This window comes from Rutilus rutilus (assembly GCF_951802725.1).
Source record: "Rutilus rutilus genome assembly, chromosome: 1".
Taxonomy (NCBI): domain Eukaryota; kingdom Metazoa; phylum Chordata; class Actinopteri; order Cypriniformes; family Leuciscidae; genus Rutilus; species Rutilus rutilus.
In genome coordinates, this window is record NC_140209.1 from 46,058,242 (window position 1) to 46,083,295 (window position 25,054).

Here is a 25,054-nt window from a genome sequence, read left to right on the forward strand (position 1 = left end):
ATTATTATTATTATTATTATTATTTTCTTTCTTTTTTTATTATTATTTTTTCATTTGTCATGTTTGTTATATCATTTTTAATTAGAGTGGGAATTCATTTAATGTTAACTTGACTGACTGTTTCATTTCCACTTTAAGTGGTCCCTGATGTGAGTAAACCTTAAAAAATATTTTTACATTTGACTTTTCACTGTGAGTCAAAATACCGCAATGTGAGCGTGCGGAACTTTCGACACACTGCATTATCCGGGGAAGTTCATGGTCGTGGCACCACTGTCAGGAACTGCGCAGGATTTGAAACATGGCGGATGTTCCTAGTGATGCGCCAGAGCGTAAGTCTAAAAAATGTGTATATCATTAACTCTAAGGACACTGAATCCACACTTTTTTTTAACTGCCATCTGTTTACGGTTTAGTTTAAACTACCCTTTCGCCAACTATACGCATATCCAACTACACGTTTCTCTGTGCCTCTCTGATGTTTATCTTAAACGGACATCTGTCATTTTAGACCGTCTGGCACTACAACTGCCTGTGTCAGCTGCCTAGACGTTTAACTACTGTTTACTTTAACATCCATAAATATAGTTAGCAAGTTGCAACATGCTATCAAATTAAGTGTGGTCTTCTGAACTTGTGTCTGAGTCCATCTGTCTTTGTGTTTATTAATAATCTCTCAGTTAAAATAAAGAAAATGAAGGCATCTGTACATGATTCACACTTTATATGTCTGTTTACTTTTTTTTTTTAAAGTCTGTTGTCATTCTGTCTAGACTGTCCGGGCACAACCAGTGACCAGGCTGGTAAATCTTCATCATGTCAGGGATGCCCAAACCAGAATATATGTGCGTCAGGTGCTGCTAAAGCCCCTGATCCAGGTATACATTGATTCATTTATTTGAATACATATATTACACTTTTACAGCTGTATGTGAGCAGTTTCATTCTAGATGTTTCAAATGTTAAAAAAGAAAGAAAGAGCAAATTGCATGTCTTAATATGACTCTTTAAGATTATTTAACGTCAGTGTTCTTTTAATTATAATAGCTTGTTAGCTCCATCTAAATCTGAAGTGTATGATATTGTTTTCTGTCATTGCAGCCATAGAGGTAATCAGACAAAAAATGACCTCTGTGAAGCACAAAATTCTAGTTTTGTCTGGCAAAGGGGGTGTTGGGAAGAGCACATTCAGCGCACATCTGTCTCATGCATTAGCAAGTGATGACTCCAAAGAGGTAAGTTCCCTCATTTCTGCCTGGCTTCATTAGTTTTAGATATGGTGTCTGAGATGTATGTTTAAAGATTTCATGTAATTGTTTGTGAATTGTGTTTTTTTATGTTTTTACACAATGTGTTAAGCCACAAATACAAATATAAATATGTATATTATTTATGCTATTCTTTTTAAATGTGCAAGTAAAATATTTGCAAGTAGAAGTTACTCAATAACTTGAAAGGATTTAAGTTATGTTTAATCGCACTCTAATACAGAATTATGTTGAAAAGTTAGAGTTGGGGTAGATTTTACTTCATTTTAATATAGCAAAAAAAGTCAATTTCTTGTTTGTTTTTTCACTTTTTCAAAACAAATTCATTTGAACTTTACAGATTTTTTTAAAGGTGCTGTATATAATTTTTTGGGAGTGTACTAAAGCATAAAAATACCATAATATGTTTGCAGATATTTAGGCAACATGCTATGTTCACATACTTGTTCCTCCGAAAAATAATGCCAAGCCATGAAATGTAAACTGTGCGTTCCATGTCCCAATGCCTGGTTTTGTTTTGGACTGTGTGTGATCCCGCCCACAGCCAATTAACCCAATAGTATTTCTACACCCCGGGTTGCCAGTTGGCGGGAAACTTAGCGTATTGCAGCCATGGAAGTCAGCAAACACACTAGGTCAGTGATCGCAGGTGGAAGCCTTGGCATCCATCTAAAAAGCTATATGACAACCAGAGACATTAAAATGCAGATAAATCAACTGATCAACTTTCAGTGTAAGTGCTCGTTCCTGTTGCTTGTCCTCAATCTGGCAATGCACGTGATCGTTGAGTCTGAGGAGGAGTGGGTGGGGAAACGACTCTCCAATATTTAGAATTTGGACACAAGCAGTACCCATTTCAACCACTAGCTATGCAATATTACATACTGCATCTTTGAAGTACTATTTTCTTGGTAGAAAAAAATTATTTGAATCCATAGAAGTAAATTATGTACACAAAAATTCATCAGGTTCTTTGGCCCGCTCTGATGCCGTTTTTATTTTTTTTACTAACCGCACATACGCCTGTTGGAAGTCATGAGTTACATCTATGTTGTCTTCGACTTAGTCAACTACTGTAGCTTTTAGTAGAAATATGATCACTAAATATGATCCACAGCCTTTGTTTTGTCCAATATTTATCTTACTATTGTGATACCAGTGAATGTATGTTGTTGTTTTTTATCAAGACTTAATTATGACTTCCCCTTTTCGATTAAAAATATATTTTTTGCACGCATCAGAATATGAAGTGCCACAACTAATTTAAAGGGGTGGTAAAACAGGCTTGATTGTGTTTGTGGGGGTGCACTGTAACATGTGTTCATGCTTCGTTTTTAAACATTCGCATTATTTTTCACATATTTAACCATTGTTCTACACTGCTCTGTTCCTTCTTGTAAAAACGGTCGGATGATTTCCGGGTTTTATGAAGCCCCCCCCCCTCAAAAATACGCAATGGGCTCAGATTGGTTAGCTGGACCAGTGTGTTGTGATTCGCTAACCACCAAGTGCACTTTGTTCGGAAACGTCACGGCCCTTACCCTTACCGGTAGTTTGTGCTTCAGTAAACAACGGCGTCAATATTCCCATACCAATTTGAGCCCGAATCAGACCCAGAGAATGTTAGTGGAGAGGATCGAGCAGAACCTGTTCAAGAACGGCTGTTAAAGGACGTTTCAGAAAGGTATGTTTTTTAAGACTGCAGATCGCTATATGACACTGTTACTTTTCTATATTTAGAACGATTGTAGCTAAATATCTGTCGCCAGAACTATTAATCCAATACGAACACTAAACATTGGCTTTACAACAGTAGCCAAATCAAACACAAAACCATGTTTAGCATGCCTGTAGATAAACAATACATAAAAGCTATAATCAAAGATTAATTTACACTGATCACATAACCGACAACAACCACGAACATTCCAAGTTCGCTGCGCTGGTGATATTAAACAGAAGTTTGTATGTGTTTGTCGGATAAGTATGAATTAGCATTTAACAAACTGGTTTGTGGAGCCAAACAGCGTTGTCCTTCGTTTACTTCCTTGCTACAACGTACAATTAACAATACGAACTATTACAGGAAAACACATCAACGAAAAAATCATACTTGCAGGTTGTGGCTCGTAAACAACAGCTTCTGTTTTTAAAGTTGGAACTGCTCGATCTTTCAGGACTAGCCGTTTTGCGAATCCTTCATCGGAGGAGGGGTTTATGTAAATATTGGGCTTAGTGATGTCAGCAAGCCCGCAGGAATGTCGTGTAGTCCCTACCGGCCGTTTTCTGTAGTTCTTAGAAATTGATTTCTTTAAAAGCAAATATCTCCCTTTGCTTTAAACTTTGAACGTTGTAACTTTGCAGATGTTGTTTATGCTCAAACAGCAACATTACACACTAACTAAAGTTAGAAAAGTGAAATTGTGTTTTACCACCCCTTTAAATAGGCTGAAAGCCTAACTCGTACCTTTTTTCCCCACAATTTACACACACAGCCCAACAACATCACACAAAACAGTAGGGACAATACAGCTAAATATTAACGAGAGGTCAGTTGCTAAATATAAACAACTCATACCGTTTGATTAATTTTCATTCTAGCTTGTTATTCAATGTATTATTTACAGATTGCCTTACAGCACTATGAACATTTAAGTCACATTTCCAAACTCGTTCAGAAACATTTCTGAAATCATATCAGACATTTTAAGTGCAGTGCCTTTAGCAAAACATTATTGTATTAATCAGAATAGGAAAACCAACCAACCGCTGAGGGATAACATGACACTTATGGTTTCGAACTTGGATGAATCACTATGAGAGTGCAGTGAACAGGAAAAGCTTCTGTTTGTATCACAGCATCTGAGCCAAGCACTTCACAATAATGTTTCTCTGTCTGAGACTGCTGGCTATTTTTAGTGCATTGTAGGGCTCTGCGGCAGAAAGAGCTGTGTTTACCGGGTTCATTGAGAAGAGCACGGCTCTGCCTGGGACTCTTTCTGAGCCAGTGCACTAGGGAGAGCTGTATTGATCTCGTCTCAACAAACTGCGGCCACAATAGTGCTGTCAGCGTGTGCAGACTGAGTCCGCTGTTTACCCTTTGGCAGCTCACTGAATGAAATAATCTTCAATCCCTCAAACAATTTAAATCTCACAGCTTGGGGACATCCACAATGTGAAGCGATGAAGCGATCCAATGTGGCCGACATCTAAAAAGCCGAGAGGAATCTACTCCCACGCTCTTGCTTCCCGTATTCAGAAGTGCCTTTAAAAGGTCTCACTGTGAAATTATGGGTCATGTTTTTTTCTTTTTCTTTTATATCCCACTCTCCATTGTTAGATTGCAGTTTGTGCAACTGCATTTTTCTCTATATTGATTTTTTTTCTTTAGGGACTGTTACTATTTCTCAAGCACATGGTATATGTAGTAATGGGACGCTGTAGCCTGCAGAAAATAATCGAGGTGATGTCTTTTTTTGTGATCATCTGAGGTGAGTGTAGGACTATGGTCACCCTGGCTGATGGTGTTGACAGTTGAAACCCTATGTGTGTGTTAGTATGACCTTTGGTGGATCACCTGCCACTCGGGCCTTTGTGCTGATAGCTCACACTTATCTGCTGTGTCAAAAGTCCCCCGTCAATTCCAGAAGGGCTGTGAGCTTGAGTGGGAACTTCCTGTTGTATGCCTTGCGTGGTGTTCACACTTCCTGAGAACTGAAAGAATCAGGAAAGCGTTGAGAGGCCCTCCTAGTGCAACCTTCAGCAGATAAGAGACGCTTTAAAGGTGCCATTGCATGGATTATTTTATTATTTTAGAATGTTTCCTGGGGTGCCCTTATAATGTTAGTATGTTTTTTAGATCAAAATTTGTTATAATTTAGAAATAAAAGGCATTTTTCCTAGCCTGATTTCAGCCTGTGATTTGAACACTCTGTTTGAAGGGGCGTGTCTGCTGTGAGACTTCAGTGTAAACGCCCACTGCTGTGATTGGCTGCTGTGAGACTTTAGTGTAAGCCTGTTGATCACGTGAATGAAGATCTTATCATTGCAACGCAGTTTCTGCACTCTCTCACTAATGATTTCACCAATGCAAACATGATGTACGTACAGTAAGAGCTTCGTTGTGCAGTGTAACAGCGTCATTGATTTCATAACGAGTTTTGGCAAGTGTCCAGATAAACTCGCGCTGTGTGATTGACAGCTTGGGCGACTGGAAAGGGATTGTTCTTTGATCGCTATCTGTATATTAATCACAGTTTAAGTAAGATCATTTTCATCCTATACTAAGAGAAAAGACGTGAAGTTGATCGTTTAGTCACTGGCTTGATTTACTGATGCATAAACAGTATTGAACGACTTTGAGAGAAAGATTATCTGTCTGAACTTGAACAATTACACATCAGACATTCACATAACCCACTGGTTCTTCAGAGGCTCGGATGAAGGAACAAAAAAAAATACCTTTGTGTTCATTTGTACATCCAAACACTGAGCAACTGCCATGCTTCGCTCGTTTGCAAGCCATGATGTCTCTCGAAGAAAAATGATTCGGACGATGATTCGGCTGCGCAGTTCCACCTGGCCTTGAACATGGGCTGGCATATGCACATTTTTGGAGGCGTACATATTAATGATCCCGACTGTTGCGTCACAGTCGGTGTTATGTGGAGATTCGGAGATATTTTTCAGGGGTGTTTTTCAAAAACGAGATTTAAATAAGAAGGAGAAAACAATGGTGTTTGAGACTCACTGTATGTCATGTCCATGTACTGAATTCTTGTTATTTAACTATGCCAAGATAAATTCAATTTCGAATTCTAGGGCACCTTTAACGCACATGCTTGATATCAGTCATAAGGAGTTTATTTCACATGGAGAAAACTGGATGTGGAACAGAAAGAGAAACCTCACATTTGACGTTAATTTTATGATTAAGTCTTTCAACTTTATTAGCTTTGAAATTACCTTTTTTTTCTGTTTATATACAGTTGTAATTGAAATTATTCAACCCCCATTGCAAATCAGGTTTATTGGCAAAATTTACAGACTTTCAGCTGTTTGCAATGAACAAATCAAACAAAAGTAATTGAAATAGCTTCATCAAATGTTTCAAGTGGTTTCCCCGAATTCAACTGAAAACGCAACTTTTAATGACTTCTGTAGGCTCAAAATTATGCAACCACATTCATGGAAAGCATCTTTAGTACTTAGTAGAACACCCTTTTGCTGTTATGACCTGCTGCAAACGAGATGTATAACCACACACCAGCTTCTGGCAGCGTTTCTGAGGAATCTTAGCCCATTCCTCATGAGCAATGGCCTCCAGTTCAGTAATATTCTTGGGTTTGTGTGCTGCAACTGCCGCCTTTAAATCCCACCAGAGATTTTCTATGGGGTTCAAGTCAGGTGACTGTGATGGCCACTGTAGAATCTTCCAGGACGACTTCTGCAACCAAGCCTTGGTGGAATTTGAGGTATGCTTGGCATCATTGTCCTGTTGGAAGGTCTAACTGTAGGCAGTTTTCTTTTCAGCATATGCTTCATTCTTCTTCCTCCAGACATACCGCTGATCCATAGGGCTGAAAAGTTCCAGTTTTGTTTCATCACTTCACAGAACAGAATCCCCAAACTTTTGTGGCTTATGATTTTAGCACTTTTCTTGTGCTTTTGGGTCAGTAGTGGTGTACGTCTTGGGAGTTCTGGCATGGAAACTGCATGCGTTTTGTATGCGCCTTACTGTGGAAACTGAAACCTCAGTGCCTGTTGCCACCAAGTCTTGCTGCAGGTCTTTTGCAGTCACTCAAGGGTTTTTCTGCCTTCTCAGAACTCTGGTTACAGCCATTGATAGCTTCCTTTTTCTGCCCCGTCCAAGTAGTGTAACCACTATTCCTTAAACTTTGAACTTGCAAACTATGCTTCCAACTGTGTCTCTAGGAACATTTAGTGCCTTAGCTATGTTTTTGTATCCTGTTCCTTGTTTGTGAAGGGCGATATCCTCTCTTAACTTTTTTGGACCATTCTTTTGACTTTTGAGCATATTTCTAACATGCAGTCAAACATGACACTCAACAAACCTAGCAGATATTACATGTGTTCTAGCTCAAGATCACCTGGTGCAACTAATGAATCCCTTGATTAGTTGCATCAGGTGTGCTTGAGACAACACCTGTTTTGCAGATTTGTGCTGTTGTGAGGGATTCTATTCAGGGTGTTGAATAATGTTGAGATGGCAGAAGTCATTAAAAGTTGCACTTTCAGTTGAATTTGGGGAAACCACTTGAAACATTTGATGTGTTGAGCTATTTCAATTACTTTTGTTTGATTTGTTCATTGCAAACAGCTGAAAGTCTGTGCATTTTGCCAATAAACCTGATTTCCAATGGGGATTGAAAAATTTCGATTACAACTGTATATATACATGTGACACTGTTATTGTCTTTACTTTTGGACAAATTAAAATACCAATTTAAAAAACATGAAAATACCAACCCCAAACTTTTTTAACATTAGTGTGTGTGTGTGTGTGTGTGTGTGTGTGTGTGTGTGTGTGTGTGTGTATATTACGTAATATATATATTTTTAAAAGGAGTAGATGGATAAACTATCCCAGTTTAAGCACATCCATCCATCTACTCTTATTATTTTGGTTTGCAACAGTAAACGCTAAAGGTCATACTGTTAAACATTGTAGACTGACATCATGAATTAAAAGAGTGCATGGTGTTCTTTTAATAGTGTAGATTATCATAGTAAACATTGTTTGCCCTAAGACTCATTTCTTGCTAATAAGCATCTATGTATTGAATTTACTCAATTGACATTTTAATAGGTTGAGTGCCTCAGGCTTTTGACAGAAGGTGCATGCGAGTTGGAAAAGCAGTGTAATTTACAGGTGTGGCGTTCACTCACAGTAACTGGAGTAGTGCGATGAGGGATGAGGTCATCGTTAGAGCATAATGACAAGCTTTATGTAGCTGTTAATGAGGAAGATTGTGTGTTACTGGTGATAACTGGATGAACCTGCTGTACAGTTGTAATTAGATCAAGTTTATAAATTTAACTGAAACATCCTTTAGTTTTGTACTTTTAGCTGAAACTCAATGAAATTGTGATGAGACATATTTTAATGTTAAATCACTGTGTTAGAATATGTTTGTGTCAAAAAGCAAAGGCTGTATTTCCATATGGAGTCTGTCTCATAGTTTTGATTACAGGGGAATACTCCGCTCAACTGAAACTGGGAAGAGACTTGTGTTTGACCCAAGAATGTCTTGTTCTTGTGCCATTTAAAGTGCTTTAGGCTGTTGAAAACACCCTTTTTTGGTTCTTGATTCTGAGTAGAAACCACAATTTTTTTTTGCTGTTTTCATTTTTCTTAAACATTTCTGTTAAATATCTTTCTGTTTGTCTGTAGAGATACAGTGACGTATTTTCCCTAATTTGCCTCTAGACGTGTGAAGAAATAAGATATAAGAATTTCCCTTTGGATGAACACTCTCCTCCTCCTCCTCCTCTTTAACAGAGGATAAATACCTTTTATGAGAGAGCTGTGCCTATGTAAAACCTTTTCTCCTTTTTTTTTCTATATCCCAAGCTGCTTTCTAAGGAAATGCTGGTGGTTTAGTAGCTGTCTGCAGAATCCTGATGAATATAGCAGCTACTTGTTTTGATGGTTGAGAATATTTGCCTGCAGCTGGACAGTTTTAAAAGTCCCAGTTCTTTAACAGTATTGTTAACACATTTGATCAGATATTGGATGATCAGTTATTGTAGTGTGACCAGTCACTAAGAGGTATTTGATTATGACTCCGGAATCTCCCCTTTTAAGCTTTGAACCAACAACCTTTGGGTTACCAGTCCAGGTCTTTAACTGCTCAGCCACACTACCTACTCATATTTTGTTTTAATTTTGTAGCACTGTACTCAAATTGAAATGAAAAGACAATTTTACAAAGATCAAATATTCACCTCTCATTAGTCAGGTTTCCATCAAAATATTTGAATACAAATTGTGCAATATTTGCATAAATAATTAACATTTGTTGCATTTTAGCTCTGTTTTTTTTTCTTCTGATCACCTTTTCTCTGCATAGTCAAGTATTTAGAAGGTATCATTTATTTTTTAATTCTGGAAAACTATGTAATAATATTTAATGATAAATTATGTTCTCTTAAATGTTAGATGTTTTATTTGCAAATAGTAATACATTTTAGTTTTTAGTTTTTTCGTGCATCCATGCATTAAATTAGCAGCAACTTCAATGGAAACATAGCAAAGGCTACAGTAGCCAAATCTACATCTGGTACCAAACAGGCCTGTTCTGGATGTTCCATATTCCCTCAAGAGGTCTGTGGGATTCTTAGCATTTTGTAAGGTTAAGACGTATCCTCCCCTCCTCGCTCAACATATATTTGATGAGCCCTAAGGGTTTTTAGACATGGATTTAAGAAGGCCAACTAAGACACTGGAGAGCATATACATTTTTGTTTCTAGCCCAAGAAAAAGGGAAGTACTGGAAAAGAAGAGCGGTAGCCAGAAAAAAGTATTGAGACTCTGGGAGGATGTGGTGTGACTTCCCCTGTAGCTCTGCGGGAGAATCCCCGACTCTTGCCACTATGGTCTTAGCCTCTCTACAACCCTGCTCACTATGTAGCCATTTCCTGAGAGAGAGCTTCTGTGCTCCTTTTTTGCTGCTTTCACTCCTTAGTTTGCTTTCGGTAAACTTCCTTCAGGAAGCAGAGGAACAGGGAGGGAGAAATAAACATCATCTGAGTGTGACCATAACAAGAGTGTGTTTAAAAGAGTGCTGCTTAATTCAGCCGTCGGCAAATAACATTTAACACAAGCCAGGGGCAAGGCGGTCATACGTTTATTAGACTCTATATTTAGTTTTTAAACTAAATGCATTTAAACACCTAAACAAACGCTTTGAGAACTTGTAATCAAATCATTGTTGATATTTCTGATCCATTTAGGTGCGAGTCATGTCTTTGTTGCAGGAAAAGCAAGGGCTCCCTTCCCTTCCATTCCATCTAAAAAGTCAAATCATCAGCACATCTGGAATTTTCCTCAGTTCCTATCATGTCCACGGATTAGTCACACACACAAACACTAACTCATGGCTGGAGATTTGCTCTGGTGTGATCATCTAAACATATGCTGTAGTTGGCATGCAGCAGCCCTCGGGGGTCTATTTGTAAGAGATGAAGAAGAGTTTTGATTATCTCCTTTTTACAAAAGCCAGGAATATCATCCCCCTCCCATTCTTTTTTTTTTCCTGTTCCGAATGACATCTGCAGCTTTTTCTGTGAGGCTCCACTGAGATGTTTTTTAGTGCTAGATAGATAGATTGATCGATCTATCTCACCTGCTCTGTAGTTTTGGCAGCATTTGTTAAAGTGCTCTGGATGTTATCACACACACTAATGCACATTGAGCAGTTTAAGCAGTTCAATTTATTTTTAAAGCACATATAAATGCAGCACATGTTGTTCCAAACTGCTGTACAGAATCAGTAAACCAACAAATAAAACAAAAATCCACACTACATCAATCAATGATACAAATTAAGACCCTAGACATTATTAAATGAGATGCCAACAGGAGACTGTTTCACAAACTTGGGCATCTGTTTTTATCTCACAGCTCTGCTTCACATATAACCATCAAATCAAGGCTGCACACTCAGACATGATACCACAGAGTCAATGATTTCATTCATACCACAAAGGCCATGGAAAGGTTATGTTTTCCGGTCACATCAGGGTAATGTGGTATTCAGGGATGAATTTAAAAGCTTAAACATGTTTTGGAGGTTGTTGAGGTCTGTGTGTATAGAGCTGGAACTGAAGTGCGATGGTCTTATGTAATGACTTATGAGTCAGTGCTGCTCAGACTGTGTATGTGCATGTAGCTGTGCCACACTGACATCTTGTGTTAACATCATTGTACTGCACTGCAGTGGTGCAATTTTCATGTCGTTCAAATCAAATCCCAACCTCTTTGCTTTGTTTTGTTTGTTAAAGCAAATAATATGAGCAAGGTACTCCATTAGACTGACCAAATGTACACATTTTTTTAATACAATAATTATTTAGCTTAATTATCAAAAATCTGGTTAAAAGGCACATTATGTAAAAAATAAACATTCAATGATTACATAATCCATATCTATAATAAATATTTTGTTTCCCTGTTCCAGATAGCACTCCTAGATGTGGACATCTGTGGGCCATCTATACCAAGAATAATGGGCTTAGAGGGGGAGCAGGTATGTCACTGCAGAGACAGACTTCATTATGCATCATACTTGTGTCAGAATTCTGAGGGGTCTGAATGTTTTATAATCTCATTCTGTCTTTGTTTCCTCTGCAGGTTCATCAGAGTGGCTCAGGCTGGTCCCCAGTGGTGAGATTTTTTATTTTTATTTTATTTTTTAAATCTGTTCTTTTGATTTGGATTCTGATGTCCCTTCAAAGGGTTTTGTGTCATTATTACACGCTGATATATTCTCTGTGTCTAGTACGTTGAGGACAACTTGGCTGTCATGTCCATCGGCTTTCTGCTCAGTAGTCCAGATGATGCTGTTATCTGGAGAGGCCCCAAAAAGAATGGTTTGTAGTTCACTTTAGCCCACTTATATATTTTATTTAGTGGTTTAAATGGCCTTCCTCATAATCATGCAGTCTTAATTTAGCTGTGCGTTGTATTGGAAGCCAGAGATGGCAAAAGTGTGACAGGATGTGCTAACTGACGTTTAAATCAGTTATTTGTATCTGTTCACTTGCACGATTGTGCAGCACAGGCCAAATCAACGGGTATAGTGCTGCACTAGCCCACAAAACCATGTGACCTTTTTGTATTCTACCCAGAATGCTCCATTTCAAAGTGCTGGGGGAATTCAATCACCTCTGTCAGAACATGCTCTAGAAAAAACAGGGTCATTACGCAGGTATTAAAAAATCTGAGTGGAAGAGTCACATCTTGGTGGTGCAAACTTTCAGCAAGGCTAATCATGTCCTTGGCATAAAAGATGACATGTATGGTGCATGTGGTGTATTTGTTGTTGGTAGCAGTCATAGGATTGTTGGTTTAATGGTTAAGTTTATCTTAGTGGTGCATTTTTGGTTTCATATAGCAGTTTTTAGCTAAAATGTTTCCACTTGGTTAATCTGCAGGTTTCATTTCAGTAAACTATTTTTTCATATCTATCTCTGCCAATCAGTGTGAAATAACTGATGCTTCTTACTGTACATGTAAATGTAATTAAATAAATAAAAGGGCAAAAGAACTGATGAAAGGGCAGTGTTAGCTTCCTGCCACAATACAATTATATATGAAGCAGAAGTACTGCGTTCAAAATTAAATTTAAAAACGGTTCTGTTCCGACAGATATGGCTATTAGCAGAACTTGGTTAAAACAAAACAGATATCATGATGTACTGTATGAAATTCATCTTTCTTTCTGCATTAGACTTAGAAGTATTATTTGTTAAATGGGTGACACTTTATTTTTCGATGGTCCACTTTAGACTTTCTACTAACTATTAGTAACTTTGCAACTACATCATGTCTACTAGTCATTAGAGTATTATTAGACTTTCTAGTAGGGAGTCTACAGTGGACCATCGAAATGAAGTGTAACTGTTAAATGTGTTTTATACCCTTTACTACAAAGGAACAGAAACACTGGCATCCTGTTCCATGATGACATGCTCAAAAAAAGCTCTGTTTATCTGAAGCACAAAGTTAAGTTTAGACCAGATGAGTTTCACTTCCTTACGTGGTGTATTGTAACCACTGTCTGATATCTGAATGTCTCATCTGTGATGAGGACTGTTTCTCACAGGTGTGTTGTTGAATGTGTCATGTCCATTCTGTTTTCTGTTGATACAGTAATGGACAAGATGTTGAGTAGCCCCATTGATGCACATATGTGAACTGAATGACTCTTGATTGGTGTTGAATCTCATGTACACAGAAATATGCAATAGCCGGTTTCGATCATGTTTATCAGATGTCGAGCCGGCTGTTGTTTTTGTATTTTAGGAAGTAACTTTTTTTTTCTTTTCTTTTTTTTATAATGCAAATGGTTATGACAAATAAATGTTATGATACTGACATTTACATGTTACAAAACCAAATTCTGTTCTGTTCTTCTTCTTTCTTTCTTTTTAAATAGAAGTCTATAACTATGTGTCCTATGTGTGATCATTTAGCACAGGTGGGTGGTTTGGCAGGACTTGTAATTTTACTCTGTTATCTGTGTTAAGCACTCTGTTATCTCTGTACTTACTGTTTACTTAAGAGTTGTGACGAGAAAGGCTTAGTAACGCTGGCCTTGTCTGGCTGGAATAGGTTTTTAGAAAATCAGGATTATACTCCATATCTCCGGACTGCACCTAAAATGGACACAAATGCATCGAAAAATATAATTCAGCAACAAAAGTATAAAATCTAGTCAGTTGATAGGTGATTTCTCCAGATATAATTTTGTAAGGGTTAATGTGCCACTGTTTCCTCCATGCAACATCAAACACAACACAAGCTGTGATGTCCGATTCACAAACAAATGACTCTTGTGAACTGGAACTTTTTCATATTGATGCAACAGCCTCACTGACTCATCTAACTAACTAATAATAGTTGTTTAACCTTTTGAAATTCAGTTATATGGTTGAATCAGCTTTAAGGGAAACTTTGAGTGACATGTTGGAACCATAAACGACACCATCAACCAATATTTTACTTTATTCCAAACAGGCAATTATATTTATATGGCACTAACTAAACTAGAACACTTGGAAAAAAATGCATCATGGTCCTTTATTACAGCACATTGCAGTGTGTAGTTGAAAACTAAAGTAAGATGCTATGCACTCAAACTGAAGTACTTTTGAATGACCATATTTGTCAAGTTCTGTAGTCATCTTTGTTTGTATGGTTAAATAGCATCAACATTCCTTGTGTTTTTGTTTGCTTTTTTAGAGGAAGTAAATCACTATCAGTATATCTGCAGGATAACAGCTTATGTATAAAAGTTTGGCATTTGAGATACAAACATAAGCAGACGCATTGGATTAGGCTTCAGTGTGGTGCACATCAAGCATCAAAACATTACAAGTGTACAAAAAGAATGACTTTGGCTGCCAAGCTGTTTGCTTATCTGACTATCACTGAGATTGCATTAATTAAGACAGTCGTTACCTAATGGTTAGAGAGCCAGACTGATAACCCGAAGGTTGCGGGTTTGATTCTCAATACCGGCAGGAAATGACTGAGGTGCTCTTGAGCAAGGCACTGAACCCCCAATCGCTCCCCAGGTGCCGCATCTAAAATGGCTGCCCACTGCTAGTTCACTACTCACTGTGTGTTTACAAACTTGGATGGGTTAAATGCAGAGGACAAATTCCGAGTATGGGTTACAATATTTGGCCTTCACATTTTTAAAGAGAGAGAAAAAAGATAAGACTAAAGAGGCTAAACAGTGCAGTTGTTTGCAAATTGATACATTTGCTATGGTGCATTGTCTCATTTTCGGTATCTTGATGTTGTTTAGGGATGATAAAACAGTTCCTGAGGGATGTAGACTGGGGAGAAGTGGACTATCTGATCGTAGACACACCCCCAGGAACATCTGATGAGCACTTGTCCATTGTGCAGTATCTCAGCGGCGCTGGGATCGATGGGGCCGTCATCATCACCACCCCGCAGGTGAACAGCAACAATTCATGTTTCGGGAAGTTGTTTTTACTCAGTGTGGTCTAGTTTGCATTTTTTTTTAAAGATTAAAATCAAAGAAATGAAAAAAAGATTTGCATAAAAGAACAGAAACAACAAGTGCAAAATAATCTAGTTTGATTTTAATCACGAGTTCAGATGTACTGAGGTGTGGGGAACAACATGCTTTCACACTTAACTGAATGTTTTAAAAAAAATGTTGATTTCCTGCACGTTAACAGTGAAGTGGAACTCAATGGTGTGAACAGTGTATAAAAAAAGAACAAAGTTGTCTGTCTTTAGACAAGTTGTGCTTCTTATTTGCACACATGCTTAACGAAGCCCCCAACAAATAGTTCTCCCAACTGATCATTTAAACATTGATTACTATGCAGTTAATTAATAACATCAAGAATCATTCAGGTTTAGAGAGGCTTATACTGCAGCTGTGTGAAAGGACACATAAATGCACTTACACTTCCTTAAAAATAGCCAAAGGTCTTGTTTTTTTGTTTGTTTGTTTTTTTGCAATACCAGACTGCTTTGCAGTGGTACACTATAAATTAAATGTTTGCTTTGTAGCTCGTGGCACATGAGAAGAAAAGTATCAGCCAACATAAACAATTTTTCTGTATTTTTTTGTAATTTATACAAGCATTTAAACATGTTCAATGATCCCTATTAAAATGTAACTGCATGTTTTGACTACTATATACTGTTTTTCTTTTCGTTCCCTTCTCAAATAGGAAGTATCTTTGCAGGATGTGAGAAAAGAGATCAGATTCTGTAAAAAGGTCAAATTGCCCATCATAGGTGTGATTGAAAACATGAGTGGCTTTGTTTGTCCTAAATGCAAGGTATAGTATACAAGTTTAAATGCAGTATCTTACGGCAAAATACAGCACACATCACCCTTAATGTTTTCTGTATGTTAACAGTGTTGCACATGATTTCTTTTTTCATTGAACTCGTGTGATGAAGCTTGATATTTTCTTCTTTTTGTTTTATATTTATTGACATAATTTACTCACCCTCATGTCATTCCAAACTGTATGACTTCCTTACGTGAAGAGAGAAAAGGTAGTTTTGAAGAATGTCCCATCATTAAAGGGATAGTTCACCCAAAAATGAAAATTCTGTCATCATTTACTCACCCTCAAGTTGTTCCAAACCTGTATGAGTTTCTTTGTTCTGCTGAACACAAAGGAAGATATTTGGAAGAACGTTTGTAATCAACAGATCTCGGTCCCCATTGACTTCCATAGTAGGAAAAAAATATACTATGGTAGTCAATGGGGACCGAGATCTGTTGATTACAAACATTCTTCCAAATATCTTCCTTTGTGTTCAGCAGAACAAAGAAACTCATACAGGTTTGGAACAACTTGAGGGTGAGTAAATGATGACAGAATTTTCATTTTTGGGTGAACTATCCCTTTAAGTATCATGAAAGAAGTCAATTTGAGTCCGTATACTGCATGCCAAGTTTTCCGAAGCCATATCAGGACTTGTGTGATAATTCTTTTTATTGTCCTTTTATGAAAGTCATTAGTCTTTTCTAAACCACCTTCCTCTCCCTCTGGGTAGACAGCAGTTTAATTTCAGAGCGGGTAGCTGCAGTGAATAAAATAAAACAGATCAATAAAAAAAGTTTACATTAAAATAATAAGCATACGATAAAGTTAGCAAAAAGAAAAAAATCTTATTTAACATACTTATGTGATAATACTTGTAACAGGGTAAGTTTTATTAATTTTAAACAATCACAATGTTACATTACTACATCAACATAATCTACCAGTGTAGCACCACAGGTTTTCATATAATCAATATATTTAAACCTAATCTTCTCAAATAAAGTTGTTTTTTTTGTTTTGTTTTTTTTTTTAGCTTGAGAGATTGAGATTTAAACTGTAAGATAAGATGATAGTTCTCTTCATTGTGTAGCTATTATAGCTTGTATAGCTATACATTTCTTTGCTGCTATAGGGCCAAGTTGCTGAACTGATTCACTCCCTAATAAAATAAATCTTGGAACAAATGGAAGTTTAACCTCAGTAATTTTGTTAATTGTATGTAGTATATTTTCCCAATAGGTTTTAAGTTTTGCACACACCCAAACCTTATGTGATAATGTGCCAATCCCGGCAGGACGACATTCTGAATAGGAATCACTTACGTAATCATCTTGTGTAATCTCTCTAGTATAATGTTAAAGGTACAATGTAAGAATTTTGTATCAAAAATATCCAAAAAACACTTGCACAGTCTTATATATTTCTTTAAATTGTGTACTTACATTATCCTAAATGTTTCCAAGAATTCGCCTGTCAATGACGTAATATCCGCGTTACGCTAGGTTCACACCGGACGCGGAAGCGGCGCGGAACGGAGGCCGTTCCTTTCGGCGCCCATGTTAACCTATGGTGTCGTTCGCGGCGCTCCGCGGCCGGCCCGCGCCGTGAAGCGCCAGTTTCGGCGTGTGGTCTATTTTTTGCGCGAGCCGCGAGTGATCCGCGTCCATTCCGGCAGGAAGTCACAACAAGAAACACGAGACAATCCGGTCAATTGTCAAAATATAAGCAATTTTCAAATTAAAATACCGCGAGTGACAAATGCGATCATATTTGTGTATCTAAACAGACTAGAAAGATGAAAACAAACAAAGAAAAAACACAACACACACACGCACGTACATACACACACAGAGCAACGGGAGTGTACAAACTTCTTGGTTACAGAAACATGGTGTATTCATTTTATGAGGTTATTTACTTACCCATGATGTAAAAAACAGCTCTGAATAAACAACAACTGAGCAGAAGCGCTTGTCGACCGCCGCGGAGAATACGCGTCTGGTGTGAACAGGCAGGCGCCGGACCGCGCGTGATTTTACGTTCCGCGTCGCTTCGGCGTCCGGTGTGAACCTAGCGTTATCCCTGGTTTCCGCTCGTACTGCCATAGTAACCATGGCGACAGATGTGGACAATGCGTAATGTTTAGCGGCACGCTGTTGTTGTTTCGTTCAAACATTATGGATAATGGCAAGCACACTTTGGGACAAAAAGAGAAATAAAACGAGGATCAATATCAGCGTGGCGTTTTTCGAGATGCCGAGAGCTCCACGTCCACGACAAACTTAGACTTGACAGAGACGCTGCTCTTGCATGTACTTTATTACATAAAACGAATCAGTTAAATATCTAAAAATGATGAAATGCTAGAATATGATCAGTATGTTATTCTAATGTTGATCTAGCTTACTGCTAGTCTCATACAGCCAACAAACTAACACATAGAATAACATAACTTTCAACTCACTCAAATGCATTTTAGTATGACAGTAAAACGTTCGACCAAGTGAAACAGCGCTGCGTTACCTCACAAGTTAAATTCGTCAAATAAACTGACCTGTGTGAGTATTAATTCAGCACTTGCGGGTAGTTCGGTAGAATGAAATGTCCTCATTCCTTTATATCTGCGGGATTCGCGCTGATATCTGTCTCTCATTAGCAATCGCGACTTGCTTCATACCACAGTCATGAAAAAAATATAATAATAAATAAAAAACATGAATGTATTCACTCATCCATAAACATTATTTCCCCTTCAACATTATTAATGTTAGATCCATCGGCATGACGACAACTTCCATGATTCCACGCTTATTTACTGCGTCATCAATCTACGCCTTTGTTATTGTAAGAGGTTAGCGACCCCTAGCGGCGAAAAAATTACACATTGTGGCTTTAAATTGAGTTAACCTATGCCTGCTCTTACATGAACATCTTAGGGAATTTTCACAAATAGATTCCCAAGTATCTTGTTCAAAAATACACTCCAAATCTTTTTCCCATCTGGATTTAGAAGATGGTGTATCCTCTCCATAAAAATCAGTGAGATTGATATGACATAAGTCCTTGGGCCCTTTTTTCTATTCCCTTGCATCCCTTTTTATAATGTTATCTGTTGGAACTTGGAACTAAAAGAAAAATGCAATAAATTACCACCTTGTTGTGTAGCAATATAATGCTGCACCTGTAAATCCTGATAAAGGAACTTTGCACTCAATTGCTCAAATGTTATGAGTATATCTACCTCATACAAATCACAAAAACAATTACATGTATTTGTGTTATTCCATCTCTACGTGCATCTGAAACATCAGGATTATAGTGAAGTTGAGTATTGTTATACTGTATATTGGCAATAACCATTTGCATTTTTCCTGATCTTCACCTCAATCAATATGTGAATCTGACAAAGATATTGCTGATCTACTTCAGTTCACAACTGTCATGGTTATGGACTTGCCTTAGTTCCTGTTTCTCTGCTCCGTTTAGTTTTGGTTTCCTTGGTTACTGGTTATCGTTTGTTTTTATGGTTGCGTATATTTATGTTTTGTATTTAAACTCCATTATGTTCAGTCTCTTTTTGCTTCTCGTATGTGTTCAGTGGTTTGTGATTTCTCCTACGTTTCCCTGTGTGTTCCTGAGCGTTTAGTTTAAATACAGACTATTCTGAGTTCATATTCCGTCTCGTCAAGTGTGCTGCAGACCAGACTGTTACAACAACACAGGTCAGGGGAATTAATAATGCCTTATCATCCCTAGCATGATGGTTTTCAATTTGTATCTATGCAGGTGCAGAAGCACAGTTAATCTGCCATATTCATACCACTCTCATTTGCACTTCCCAAAAATAAAGTAACAAATCTGTGAGTTGTAATCCTCTTTTGTCAAATGGCAAATGTAATGCCTTAAATTAAGTAAGACTTAATTTAAAGATATTTATATTTTTATTCAGCATGGATACATTTAATTGATCAGAAGTGACTGTAAAGTGGCCTTATTTATAATGTTACAAAATATTTATCTCTGAACTTACTATTCATCAAAGACGCAGCACAACCTTTCAACTTTAATAATAATAATAATAATAAGAAATGTTTATTGAGCATCAAATCAGTATATTAGAATGATTTCTGAAGGATCATGTGACACCGAAGACTGGAGTAATGATGCTGAAAATTCAGCTTTGCCATCACAGGAATAAATTACATTTTAAAATATATTAAAATAGGAAACAATTGTCAAAATATTTCACAGTATTACCCAAAAATAAATACAGCCCTGGTAAGCATAAGAGACTTCTTTCAAAAACATAAAAAAATGTTGAATGCTATTAAAAATCGTTATATGCAGATATCCAAGGAGAAGTAGCACTCCCCAATTTCTGAACAAACTGTTCTTTTAGTAGCATCTTTTAAATGAATATGTCGATCCAGTTCACAAATACACGCAGAATCATTCATTCACCAATCTGACTGATCCGGTTCTTGAGGTCCGACTCAATGCTGCAGTCGCTAACAGATCACTGGACAGGAAGATTGTCAGGGAAGAACAACTTAAATGCCATTCTCTTCATCACACAAAGCTGTTGTGTAACTTCAGTAGACTTGGGTTGTGTGGACTACTTTGATACTTTTGCATCCTTTTTGAAAGCTCCATTATACTTGCATGGAAAAGAGAGATCAAATCATTTGTATGTGTTGTTTTTTGATACCCTTTGTCTCTGTTTACAGAATACTTCACAGATATTTCCTCCGACCACAGGAGGAGCACAGAGAATGTGTGAAGAACTAAATCTCCCTCTTTTGGGCAGAGTACCCCTGGACCCACGAATAGGTACAAGAAGCTTAATCTTTTACCTAGGAAGAGAATGTTTTCAACCAGATTAAATAGTAATGAAATTCTATTCTACATTTGTTCCGCATTAAGTGGTCAGGATATGAGGAAGTTTAACAATTTACACCGTAGCAAAGCGGTGCCTCCCGTTTCTTGATTTTGTGAGTGTTTCCTTGTTTTTATTTTTACAGCGTGTAGTCTGTAGATTGAATCAAGTACAAAAAACTCCCTTCACTGGTTCTTCTTAAACATATGAGGAAAAGTCTGCAGCCAGCAGTTTCTAGTTCTCAAAATGTACTTCTGTATTTTACTTTTCAAGGGAAAAGCTGTGACGAGGGAAAGTCTTTCCTAACTGAAGTTCCAGAATCTCCTGCAGCAGTGGCCTATCAGAGCATAGTCCAGAGTGAGTCATCCAAAACGTCAGCATGCCTCTCTTTACTTACATGTCCCACGCATAAACTAAGGAACTGACATAACTAACCAATCTGGTAATGCTGCTTAGTGTGTTACCTTAACTTACCTAACAGTCCTAATTAATGTCCAAACCAAGAATTACAAGGGGGAAATTCTAGAATTTCTAGAATTCTTTTTAAAATAAAATGAATAACGTATATGTAAACTAACTGTTCAATAGGCCTACTCGTCTTATATGTGGATAGTACATAAATGTCCAATATTATTCCCTTTTGTTTAGGGCCGTGTGCCGGTTAGTGTGACCACCGCCCCATCGCGGTGGCCGAATACCACCGGCAGTGCTTTACCAAAACACATTTTTGTGCGTGTGAATGCTGTTTTGTGTAGATATTAGGACATGAGTGAAGTACAAAGCTTTGTTTACCAAAGAAATGGCAACCAAATGTTACATCGCGACTATGGAAACATTTGGATTCGTGCCGAATGAGTGAGGTAGGCTACGCGAGTCCATAAATTAGAATTAAGCCTTATGTCGGCTTTGTATTCTGTTTTGCGATTTTCCACGAATTTAACAATATTCCGTGAGTTATTCCTCTGGACATGGAAACTCTTGTTTCTTTTGCAAAATCCTCAATCACGTCCTTTCATTGAGGATTATAAACGTTTCTTCGTCTGTTAACTTTTAATCCCTATATTCTTATCTTTCACTATGCCAGAGGAGAAAACACTACACCAGATACCATTTTATCTGCCAGAAAACAGTAATCTATTAACTTTTTAGTTCATTTTATTTCATTTTATTTTATTCTGCAAATGAGTCAACACAACAAGTGATTTGTTGGCAAATTACATTACTGGTCACACTGTGCACTAACACAGAAATATATTATCTTGTAGGTTTTAGTCTTTATCTTGTGGGAATTTTTTTTTTTTTTTTTTTTACACTGTCTGTGCTCATTAGACAAGGTTAGGTACATCAATTTTATTTGTATAGCGCATTTCACACACGCCTGTAATTCAGTTTTACTTTCTCTGGCAGCGCTGTGTCAAATAGCCTATAATTGTCACCATTATGTTCAGTTATATCCAGTTCATGGACTTTTAGTTTGGTTTCATTCATCACATGTGTGTCTTTTGTCTGTTTCCCCCGCCATGGACACTAGACTAATCATCAACGCTGTTCGTCCTTTAGTTAATCGTCTCTTTGTATTTAGTTCCTGCTTTTGTTTTAGTTCATTGTCCGGTATTGCTTGTGCTATGCACGCTGTCTCGCATCGTGTCTGTTGTTATTCCGAGTTCTTTAATAAATCCTATTCATCTGTCTAATCATCTTCGTCTTCTTCGGATCAAGCCTTACAACAATATCTCGCTCAGGCGGACGATAAAACCAGTGTCAATTGCTTTGGAACATCAGGAAAACATAAATATATTAAGCCGGGTGCACACTGTGCGATTTTGGCCACGATTTGGCCATCTTAGACAAATTTTGCACATCCTAAAAGATTCCCCCGATCCTTGGCTAAAATCTGAAGTCTTTGATCGTTAGTTTGACATGAACACCGACAGCCGATTAATGACCATTGCGATAAAATTTTACCTCTGACGAAATTCTGGCAGTGTCAGAAGATTTGACTCACAGTCCTGCAGTGTGACTTCTCCTACAACAACCATCAAATTGTTTTCTTTTTTCAAGACAAGCCATGACCAAAAAAACGTTAGAGATTTCTTTGTAGCCACCATTTGAATCCTGTGTGTAATGCAGCTCACATCACCGAACGCGTCATTGATTGATGATGTAAAACTCCGCACAACTTTTCTTGCATGCGTCCTATTTTAACACGTCTTGATTGTCGTACAGACTGACATTAATGACAACTGAGATCTTACAGTGTGACATGGCTTACAGCGAGGATCATGTTTGTACAGTCTGACAAGCAACAATCGTAAAGGACTATTATAAATCGCACAGTGTGCACCTGGCTTTAGTCAAGAGATGGGCTCTGTCCTGCTTGTGTCCCACAGTCCCCCCAAAGTGCAGAGCGGGACATAGAAAGTTAAATGTTTCGTCGTGGGGAGGTATTATTAAACTTGGCTTACTTCCTAAATTTCATGTAATTTCTATTGCTTTCCATGTTTAAGGACTTTGCAGCCTATTGTTTAAATTTTAATGCACTTTTAAAGTTTGAATCACCATTAAAAGCATAGTTTTTGCATTGTGCATTTCTGCATTAATTTCTACATAACCTGCATAACCGTTGGTGGTTGGCCCTGACGTTAAAAAAGTTTGAGAACCACTAAACTAAAACACCTGAGATTAAAGGTAAACACCTTCAAAGACAACAAGTATAATTAAAGACAGCAAATATGTTTGAGTTCATTTATTTCCCCATTCTTTTAATTCTTTTTTCAGTGAGTCGTGAAATTCAGTGGGCACAAGACATTTAAACTGATTGCCAAGAATGCCTAAGACAAGAACTTGTTTTATACAGGTTCTGTCTTCCCCTTTTTTGGTTCCTTAAAGCTATTGCACTCTTTATCCATATACACTAATTTACCACTTTATTAGGTACACAACAACCTGCAACAAGGCCTTGATTTTCTGAGCAGAACCCTTTATGTTGGTGCTCTATATGGCTATGCACCGAGCAAGGAAGGAAGTATTTAATATTATGCTATACACAATATTAAATACTACTTCTAGGTGAAAAATGGCACAACAGCTCCTGCTCTTCCTATGGAGGCTTCAAGAAAGCCAGCCAGTATCAGGAAAGACCCCTGTTAAATGACATGAAACTTTAGATTCATGGACAAATTTGCTACAGCTACATAATGCTATTATGGACCATACTGGATCAGGAGTGTTTCTAGCATGTTGCTGAATCCTTGCCATGAAAAATTTGCCCCAGAGGGTCATTAATATTTGAAAGGTGTATTGTTGACAGTATGCTCTGTTAAAAAAAAGAAAGAAAGGATATCAAGGAAATAGTTTAGATTCTAAGAATGAACTCCCTCTCCTCCACCCATCCGTTTTGAAAGAAGCAGATTACAGAAGTGTGTATTCTTTAGAATCCGGATATCTTGCTATTTTGATTTAAAGTTTAGTAAGTTTGCTGTTGTTACGTGCTTGGCCTTCATTTGTGCTGACAATAACAAATTTTATTTTTTTTACTTTCGCAGAAATCCGAGATTACTGTTCTTCCCATTCCTCATCAGATGATCCTTGTTGAAATGGAGAACGTCCAGCCAGATCTTTATGTAGACAGCTGGGATATCCTATGAATTCAGACAGCAGTGTCATGTGATTGGCCAGTCAAAAGAAAGGTCATGATTATCTGCACAAACTCTTGGTCACATTTAAAAATTAATTTACAGGAAAATATATCCTTTTAAGACCGGATAACCAGTTTTCTTCAAATCACAGATTTCGAAAAAAAAAAATTTGAGAAGGGAGATTTGAAATATAGTTTTGTAATTTTCTAAAATAATGTATCTAAAAAATCATTCCTGTTGAAAATGGATTTAAAAGTAGAGCTCAAAGACGCATGTCACACGGAGCTGTACGTGAATCCAAGTTTGCAAATGATGAAAGTGAAACAGAAATAGAATTATTACTGTAATTAAATGGACATGTTTCAGCAGGCCAGGAAGAGCTATGATACTTTATTATCAGAAAACTTACAATGTGGGCCATACAGTGGCTTTTTCCTGTCATTGAGTAGAAAAATGGCTATTGTTTAATTTGGTTTTGAATGCTTTGTAAAAATTGTAATAAATTCAATTAGTAAGAAATTATTTAAGACATCTGGTCTGATCTGTACTAAACCTCTATTTATTTATTTATTTTAAAATGCAAAATATGCAAGGACACCTTTTATAGCACACTCACCATTAAACCTTTTTTGATTGTTCTGTGTTATATATCAAAACATTTCTGATACACCAGCATTAATAATGTTCTTCATGTA

General features: G+C 37.3%; 1 protein-coding gene across 1 annotated transcript; it reads left to right on the plus strand.

Annotated features, from left to right (window-relative positions):
• The first annotated feature begins 204 nt into the window (after positions 1-204).
• Positions 205-24,890, plus strand: nubp1 (nucleotide binding protein 1 (MinD homolog, E. coli)). The gene is made up of 11 exons (XM_084408181.1): positions 205-332; positions 774-878; positions 1,102-1,235; positions 11,471-11,539; positions 11,644-11,676; positions 11,792-11,882; positions 14,828-14,982; positions 15,735-15,845; positions 20,573-20,675; positions 20,995-21,078; positions 24,267-24,890. The coding sequence occupies exons 1-11, from the start codon at positions 302-304 to the stop codon at positions 24,314-24,316; spliced, it is 966 nt and encodes a 321-aa protein (XP_084264307.1). The 5' UTR covers positions 205-301; the 3' UTR covers positions 24,317-24,890.
• Positions 24,891-25,054: the final 164 nt, after the last annotated feature.

Bases quoted from the DNA above. Each gene is read 5' to 3' on its own strand.
- nubp1 (XM_084408181.1), top strand. From the start codon at position 302: ATGGCGGATGTTCCTAGTGATGCGCCAGAGC. The intron at 879-1,101 runs GTATACATTGAT...CTGTCATTGCAG, and splicing joins TGCTAAAGCCCCTGATCCAG to CCATAGAGGTAATCAGACAA. The intron at 11,677-11,791 runs GTGAGATTTTTT...CTCTGTGTCTAG, and splicing joins GCTCAGGCTGGTCCCCAGTG to TACGTTGAGGACAACTTGGC.